This window comes from Manihot esculenta, chromosome 12 (assembly GCF_001659605.2).
Source record: "Manihot esculenta cultivar AM560-2 chromosome 12, M.esculenta_v8, whole genome shotgun sequence".
NCBI lineage: Eukaryota > Viridiplantae > Streptophyta > Magnoliopsida > Malpighiales > Euphorbiaceae > Manihot > Manihot esculenta.
In genome coordinates, this window is record NC_035172.2 from 30448728 (window position 1) to 30458065 (window position 9338).

The 9338-nt window shown below is 30.6% G+C and overlaps 1 protein-coding gene across 1 annotated transcript; it reads left to right on the top strand.

Moving 5' to 3' along the window:
• Positions 1–337: 337 nt before the first annotated feature.
• LOC110628002 (E3 ubiquitin-protein ligase APD2) lies at positions 338–1830 on the top strand. The gene is made up of 5 exons (XM_021774434.2): positions 338–632; positions 715–878; positions 1032–1101; positions 1213–1537; positions 1671–1830. Exons 2-5 carry the CDS (start codon positions 771–773, stop codon positions 1744–1746), a joined length of 579 nt encoding a protein of 192 aa, XP_021630126.1. The 5' UTR covers positions 338–632; positions 715–770; the 3' UTR covers positions 1747–1830.
• Positions 1831–9338: the final 7508 nt, after the last annotated feature.

Genomic DNA, 9338 nt, shown 5'->3' on the forward strand with positions numbered 1-9338 from the left:
TTTCAGAAAAAAAAAAAAAACTAAATAAAATATTTCTAAAATGATAATTTTTGGAGAATCGGAGCCCAGTGGGCATATTAACAATTTGAATTTGGGTGAAAGTCTGGACTTAAATTTGGGTCCACAGAGCATTTGGCAACCAATTTATATCTACCTAATTTTCCATCTTTTCTTCTTAGTGTATGACAGGCTTGACCCATCTAAAATTGGTCAACCTACCATTCAAAAATTGAACAAGACTTGCCAAACGATCAAATTAGAGCAGATGGAAGCCTCGTCGGAAAGCCAGTCCACCAGCTACCATTCTTTTTTAGAATTTTTATAAGCAGCAATTTCATTAATCAATTAAAGATCAAGAAAAACCTACAACACTGTGGTCCTTGTGTTGTGTCTATGTCATCAGACAGCTACCATTTCTTATAATATGCTTCTCGTACATGTCTAATTTGTGTTGTGCCTCTCCCTGCATTTTCCTTCCAAACTTTCAATGACTGGATCTCATTTTTGACATGATTTTCCCGGAATCCATGGAGCATATTTGTTGCAGGAATGTTACTGCCAGAATCACAGGTCACAGGCATTGGAAGAAGCTTGATTTGAGCTCTGGAAGATAGAATTCAAAGCATCTGAAGGTAATGGGGAAGCTTATTCCTTTCTTTTTATCAGTACACTCATGGCCTTCCAATGAAAATATACTCATCTTTCCTTTTCCAGATACAAGAGAACGACCCAAAGAGGAGCTGAGCTGATCCTACAGCATCAGCAAATCAATGTACTCCATAGCAGAAGGGCTAAAGCAGTTCAACATCCACCTTGCAAAATCCAACTCCATTAATCTAACCATATCTACAAGCAAAAATTTGGCCACTACTAATTCAGTGAGTATATTTTACTACTATTATTATTATTAACCATTACCTTTTTCGGTCTAATTAGCTCCGGCTGGACTTCAAACTCGAGACCTCCTAGAAACGACTCCAATCCTTACTTGCTATTAGTGGTCTTGATGATATTGGATTTTCCTCTTGCAGGATGGTATGACAGAATGGTGCACTGCATTTGCTTTTTTGGCTCGTTTATCAGCATACATTGCAATTTTAGGTAGGTTAATTGCCTACTTAATTATCATTATCACTAATAGCATTTCAAACTTTTTTTTCCATTTTTAATCTTCAGGAGAAAAAATAACAGAAATGTGTTTGAATCATGCAGCTTTGGTGATACTTATGGTTTTCCTGATTATGAAATATCTGATGGAAAATGGAGATGAGAGCACCTCAGATGGAGGATCAGCTACAGAGATTAACCCTTTACCACTAGGAAAGGCAATGGCATGTACCTATGGAACATGCCATATAGATATAGAATCAGGATGTTGCAATATTAATAGTAGTGATAGTGATAGTAGTAGCAGCAGCAATAAAATATCAGCGGAATTATACGATGGAAAAATATGTGTAATCTGCTACGATGAAGAACGTAATTGTTTCTTCGTTCCTTGTGGTCATTGTGCTACTTGCTATATTTGTGCTCGAAGGTGGGTATTCGATTATTTATAAAAATAAAGAAAAATTTATTTAGATCTGATCGGTTATTTTAAATATGTTAATTTTATTACCTATTATATCTTATTGTTGGTTATGATAAATTGCCTTTGGTTTATTTGGCAGGATTTTGCATGAGGAAAACAAGGTCTGCCCAGTATGCCGGAGATTCATTGGCAAAGTGAGAAAATTATTTGCCTAATAGGATTTAATCATTTGGCTTTTGTCTTTTTCTTTTTCACTTTTTCCATTTGTGTTATAAACAAAAATTTATATTGTTTTGCTATATTTTGATTCCAATAATGAATTTGGAGATAAATATTCTCACTGTGCAAATAAAATTTCAGAGTGAACTTGTTGGGTTAGGGAAGGCTAAGAAACCTGAGATGTCTTTGTTGAAATACTGAGCTTTATTTCATTAGCCAAGTGTAGAAAATCAGAAAATTTGGTGTATAACAGAATCCGAGCTGGTGAGCATGTCCAGCACTTTAAGTGGTAGACAGGATGCCGAACATGTCACGTATACCACCTTCTGTACCACGGGAGTAGATGAACTGCTCCCATGACATAGGAGTAAGCTTTCATGCCAGAATGATGGGAAAAGATTTTGCAAACCCAGCAAATCAATAGCTAAACTCTCTAAACAAATACACACACATAAATATTTTTGAGAGTTGTAATGTTTATTGTAATGCTAAAGGCACAATAGTCTAGCCTAATTTGATCCGACGATTAAAATCGCGTAACTTAATTGGTATACTCAATTTCGAGTTTCCCATCAATCCCCTATTGAAAAGAAAAAAAAAATACAATATAATGAGAACAAAGCATGGGTAGCAAGATTTCACTTATATACTAACATAAAATTTTATTCCTAGTATAATGCGGAAGGAGACATTGAAATACCGCATACACACAATAATTCTCACATATTTCAAAAAGATTTAAGGGATTAACTTTTTAATGGATTAAAAAATTGAGCATAGTCTATGGGAGGATCAACTAAATTTATAAAAAGCAAGCTTAATATATATAAGACTGTAAACAAACCAAACTATTCGTGAACTATTCGATACTCGAATCGATAAAAACTCGACCGGACTCGATTCGATTTCTAAACGAGCCGAGTTCGAGCTTAATTTTTAAACTCGTTTATTAAACGAGTCAAACTTGAGTTCCATAGTATTAGACTGTTAAAATTCATGAGCAGACTTGTTAAAAAATTCGTAAACAGAGTCGTTAAGAAACTCGTGAATAGACTCGTTAAGAGACTTATGAACAGACTCGTTAAGAGACTTATGAACATACTCGTTAAGAGACTCGTGAACAGGCTCATTAAGAGACTCGTGAACAGACTCGTTAAGAGACTCATGAACAGACTCGTTAAAATACTCGTCGAGCATGCTCGTTAAGAGACTCAACTCAATTTGATTACACCCCTGCCACTTAATCTATTTATCATATATATGGTTAATTTTTATATTTTTATTCTTTAATTATATAATTATATTATTATTTTATTTATTTATTTTTCAATCTATATTTTCTTAATTAAACACTCTTTTTAAATTATTAAATCTCTTAATAAACTATTGTTATTATTATTATTTTCATATGTTTATATATGTATTTGTATGATTATGTTTTTTACTTAATATTATTCGCTTAATTTTATAAATTAAAATTTTTATATAATTTAAATATAAATTAATATAATTTTATTGATAAAATTTGAATATAATGTATATATATAATTATATAACTTAAATTAATTATACTAATATATTTGTTTTATGTAATATTTTATATTTATATTATATGTATAGTATTTTTTATATAATAAAATAATTTAATATAAGTTATATATTTAAATAAAAATGAATAATAATATATAAATAATGAAATGATAACATATAAATAATCAATGGTAATATATTAATAAATTTTATATAAAAATTTCTATAATAAAATTATACAGATTTAATTAAAATTATATTATTTAAAATAAAATTATCTGTCTGTCATTTAGACTGTTTCTATATAAATTTATATATTTATTATATATATTTCAATTAATTTTTCATGAAATATAAATATTTAAATAAATAATTATTAAATTTAATATTATATCGTTACCTTTATATTAAATATATTTTATATAATTAATTAGAAATTTATAATTAATATTTAAATAATAAATATTATTTGATGTTGACTTCAAAAAAAATATTATTTGATGTTATAAATAAATATTTAAATATTAAATCTAAATAATAAAAAAATAAAAGATTTAAATATTAAAATTTAAATAATAAAAAAAGTGAATCATTTTTTGTTGACGTAATCATAACCCAAAACTTTTTAAAAACTACATTTCATATTTCATTAGAACACAAATCTATTTTATAAAATTATTATACGTTATTTTACACGTGAGCTATTGAAAGTTAGTAAAATAATATTTTTTATTCCAAATTAAAAATTTATAGAGATTTCACTTTTATTATATTTTAAATTAAGAATTTAGTTACAGTAGACTTTAATTAAATTATATTTAATTTTAATAAAGTCTTTTTTAACCTTTTAATTTAAAATTTTAATATTTAAAAATTTAAATTAATTAAATTTTATTAATGAGTTTTTTATTGAGTTTTCGAGCTCGATTTTAAATTAGACTCGTTATTAGTTTAAACGAGCTTTTTAATCGAGATTTCGAACTCGAGTTTGAATTAGACTCGTTATTAGTTTAAACGAGCTTTTTAATCGAAATTTCAAGCTCAATTTTCATTTAGTCTCGTTATTAATTTAAACGAGTTTTTCATAAGTCGAACTCGAATCGAGATCGATTATAATATTTAATTTTTTAATCGAATTTAAGCTAAATATTAGAACTCGAGCTTATAAAATTTTTTAATAAACGAATCTAAACTTTATAAAAATCGACTCGACTCAATTCGATTATACTCCTAAATATATAAAGTTAGAATAATTTACTATTTAATTAATGTGATATAGAAAAGCTACTTTAATTTTGAAAAATATATTAAAATATTTTGAATGTATTAAAAAATTTAGTAATTAATTTTTCATTAATTTTAGATATTAAATATTATATTATTTAGTTTTTATAGTATAAAAAAATTTATAGTTAGTTTTTCGATTTATGAAATATAAATTAATTAGTCCTTGAGAGTATTTATTTTAATATATTTTTTAAAGTTAATAAATTAATTAGTAGATTTTTTTTATATACAAATAAAAGAATAGTTTTTCATCATAGTAAAGTGTTTTGCTTATACAGAAAGTTTTTTTTATTTAAAAAAAAAATTTCTATACATAGAATTCTATCAATTACATGTCATATATGATCAGGAATGGAGCTACGGTGGCCCCTGAAAAATTACAAAACATTTAGGCGTATTTAAATAATTTTACATATAGTAAAAAAATTAATATTAGATTCTTATATATTTAAAAAGTTATTAATTAGTTTTTATTCTAAAATTACTCGATTAAAATATTTTCTACTTTATAAAATTAATTTTTTTAATTTTTTATTAAATAAATTCTTATCCGCCTTTAATATTATTTTGTTCATTTAATTTTAATTATTTATTTTATTTTATTCCTCCCATTTTTTATTTTTCTAATAAAAAAAATTATTTTTTAGTTTTAAAATTTCAACTTCAATGCATAAATTTTTTTTAAAAAAAAATATTTATTCATTGCATAATTTAATTTTATGTTATTTTTATTATTAAAAAGTAATTATCTCAGTTAATTAGTTTCTAAGGTTTGTAGTTCAATTTGAACCAAAATTAAGATTGTGAATAGTTATTAGAAATTCGAATTGAATTGAAGAACCATACCGTAATCGAGAAGGAACATATATTATGGAAACCAAACCGAACTTATCTAACTATTTGATTTTAATTCTAAATTTTTATAAAAAAATAAATCAAAATTGTAACATACCAAAAAATAAATTTTATGTATTTTTTAATAATTATTTTAGTGATATTATAATTTCATTATATAGTTTCAATAATATAATCTTATAAACTATATTATCAAAATTATTTGGTTCTATTTAAAAAGAATTCATGTAACTGTTCAACTTAAACTAATTCATTTAACTTTTAGACTCATTTTTCATTTGTTCAAAATAATTGACTCAAGTTATTTAGTAATTTTTAACCAGCTATTATATATAATTTCTCAAATGTTTTTTCAATATGTGTGGAAACAATTCCTATGATGGTTGTTGAGTCCCACAATTCTACTAGCGCTAAGATTTAGATTGAATTAAAGTCATTGGAACTCATAGCAAGCCTACTATATATCGTGTTACATCTGATATAATCCCATATATAAATACAAAAGTATATAAAATATTTTAATTTCATTAACCAAAACTCGATATGTGCATGCATCGTAACTGAAAAATATAAAACTCATATTACAGCCTTCATTAAATGCTCGTTAACATTACAAGTCTCAGGCTTAATTCAAATATAACTTATACTTTAAAACTTTTATATAAAAGATCATGAACAAGGGATTATAAAAGGAAATTCGGGCAAAGTACAACTCTAATTCACAAATTATTATATGTCCAAATCTATACTATTATCATAACTATATCAAACAACTCTATTGACCTCCCGAGTTAACTCTAATCCTACAAACATGGGGTTAGGGCAAAGGAATAAACTACAAGAGCCTAGTGAGCAGAAACATAAACAAAAGCGGTTTAATAAAATATATGATCATATGAATACATCACAACATAAACAACTTACATCAAGATGGACTTGTCACCAGTAACCCTCTACAAATTTTAATAGTGCCTGGCCCACAAGAGATGCTTCTCAAGACTTCCTCTTAAATATAGCATAACATATCCATAGTGCCATGGGTGTAGAATGGGTCTCGACCTGAATTTTCTCTTACATAATACCAGGGGCGTAGAATGGATTTCGACTTGAACTTCTATATCCGTCATAACATATCATAACATACTCGAGTGCTAATGGATCATCCAACATCTATCCAGAATAACAATAAATTATACAATATATCATATTCGTGAATTCTAATGCAAGGCAATCTAATCATATATACATGGCATTCGTGATGCATGACCATGTTTAAAACATTTTATTTCTTTACAATAATAGTTCAATTTAGTTCTACTCACCTCTAATTGATGCAAGCCTAGCTCTAACATAGCTATCTCACTACTGACTTCTACGGTCTCCTAAGTTCAATCCTACATAGATAGACTTACATAAGGGACCAAACATAATATTTACAACACTTAAAACTATTCTAAGAAACCCCTATAAACATAGAAGAAAGCATGTCGAAAACAAGCTGAAAAAAAAGTTAGATAAGGGACTTTCGACGACAGGTCCGGCGGCCTAAAGTCCCCTTGTTTGACCTTCGAAGGCAAGTTAGGTAGCCAAAAGGCAGCCTTCACAAGCAACTTCGATGGCCGAACCTGGGTTCTTTTGCAAGGCACCTAATTCTACCTCAACCAACTACCACCAAAACGCTTCCAACTTACATGCAACAGCTCACTAACACTCCAAAATAACTTAGGAGCCTCTAAGAATCTAGAAGACTCCCCAAAAACAACATGCAAGCACTTATAGCATATCAACATTTAAGATTCAAAACAAAAATGGAGAAAAAGACATAAAGTTTGTATGCATTCTCATTTCAGCAATCAAACCACATACATATCTCACATTTGGCCCAAAAATCAAAAAGTTTTGAGAAAGACAACTCACCTCATGAAAGACACACAACCACAACAACAATGAAGAGATTTCAAAGAAGAATGGGTGAGCTCCGAAGATCCCAAAAGCTAGAACTCGAAAATCAAAGCTCGATTTCTTCAAAATAAAAGGTGAAATTCAAAAATTTATAAAAGATTTGAAGAAAACTCAAGCAAAATCACCAAAGGGCCTTTAGACTTACTTCTGCCCGGAAGAAGCGAGAAGAATTTCTCTCAAAATTGAGTTAAGGCCCTTTTTATAGTTGGGTCTGCTAGCTTATGTTCAGCGGCCGAGCTTTGATGATTTGAAAATCTTCTTCTTTTAAAAAAAACACCTCATAAAAATCTTCAAATTCATTTTTATAAAAACTCATTTTACCCTTTTAAAGTTTTCGATTTTCGAGATTCCGGATTCCAACAGAGATTCCGGAAGAAAATTAAAATTTCGACACCGGAGTTTAGCTAGGTATTACATATATCTTTAAGGGATATACCTGATTTTGATGGAGGTGCTAGCTGTGGATGAGATGCTTGAGGCTGGAATTGCTGTGGAGTTGCGCCATAGCGAAAATTAGGTTGGTTCCTCCAATCTGGATTGTATGTATTTGAATATGGGTCATATTTCTATCGCTGCGAGCCTGGGTACTGTAACGACCCGAAAATCGGACCGCTACCGGCGCTAGGATCCAGGTCGGCTTAAGGCCGCCGGGACCCGTAGCAAGCCTGACATACAACCTGTAAACCTGTTTAATCCCATACATGATCAACAACATACATAAAAATTTAAAACTTTTCTTTCATACATTCTCTCATACACCAACTCAACCTGTGCATGCACTGAACATAGCATAAACATAAGCATTGACCCCTCTGTGGGATCTCATCAATGCCCCAACGGGCGATATAACATATGTTGAGTTGGTTTACATAAACATCATAAAACGTCTAAGATCATGTATTAAAAGGGATACCATACACATAGGGTCAAGCACAATCTCTAAACCTCAATATTATTACATACATGACTATTCATAACTTTACATCATTTTACAATTTATCATGTCCACACTCTATCTATTACATACACATGACTTCACTACTCTTGCGGACCTCCTGGTCTACCCTGTACCTGCAAACCTGGGGAATTAGGGAGAGGGGTGAGCTACTAGAGCCCAGTGAGCAGAATAATAAAACATTTAAAACATATGATAACATGGAATGCATCACATCACAGCTAATCACATCAAGGATGAACTTGTCACCAATAGCCCTCTACATAGTCCAACTGTGCCAAAACGTAGAATGGGTCCTGGTCTTTCTCTTACATAGTGCCAGCGAATGTAGAATGGGTCCCACTGGTCTTACATTCCGTACCGTACATATCACATCATTACATCATAGATCGAGGGCTATGGATCATCCAACGTTCATCCACATTAACAACAATAGAGTATGCAATGCAACATATTCGTGAATTCTAATGCAAACGACCTAGTATATCTCATGGCATTAATGATGCGTGAATCATGCTAAAATGTCCATTATTTGCTTTAAAAACATACTGAGTTATTCCACTCACCTCTGGATAGCTCTGACCAGACACTGGGGCAACTGACTCACTGCTGGGGTCCTCGGTTCCTCGGGTCCGAACCTACACAGGTGGACTCAAATGAGGGACCAAACATACATGATCATAACTCTAAACTATTCCCCAAAAACCCCCCTAGAACATCATGAAACAACCATAGAAAAACATGCAAAGGAGGGCTAGGCAGGGCACTTTCGGCGGCAGGTTCGGCGGTCGAAAGTCCCTCCAGAGCCGAAAGTCAGGCAGGTTCAGCGGCACCTTCGACGGTCGAAACTCCTAGACAGAGACGAAACTCATGCATGTTCGGCGGCACTTTCGGCGGCCGAAACTGCCCTCCAGAGACGAAAGTCCTCTTTTGGGGGCAGGCTTCGGCAGCCGAAAGGCTTGCCTCCCAGGCAGGTTCGGCTGCCGAACCTGGTTTCTG

What these genes read in the sequence shown, in the direction of transcription:
- LOC110628002 (XM_021774434.2), top strand. Translation starts at nt 771, where the DNA reads ATGTACTCCATAGCAGAAGGGCTAAAGCAGTTCAACATCCACCTTGCA. An exon ending in ATTTGGCCACTACTAATTCA is followed by an intron (nt 879 to 1,031) that starts GTGAGTATATTT and finishes TTCCTCTTGCAG; the next exon opens with GATGGTATGACAGAATGGTG. An exon ending in AGCATACATTGCAATTTTAG is followed by an intron (nt 1,102 to 1,212) that starts GTAGGTTAATTG and finishes TGAATCATGCAG; the next exon opens with CTTTGGTGATACTTATGGTT.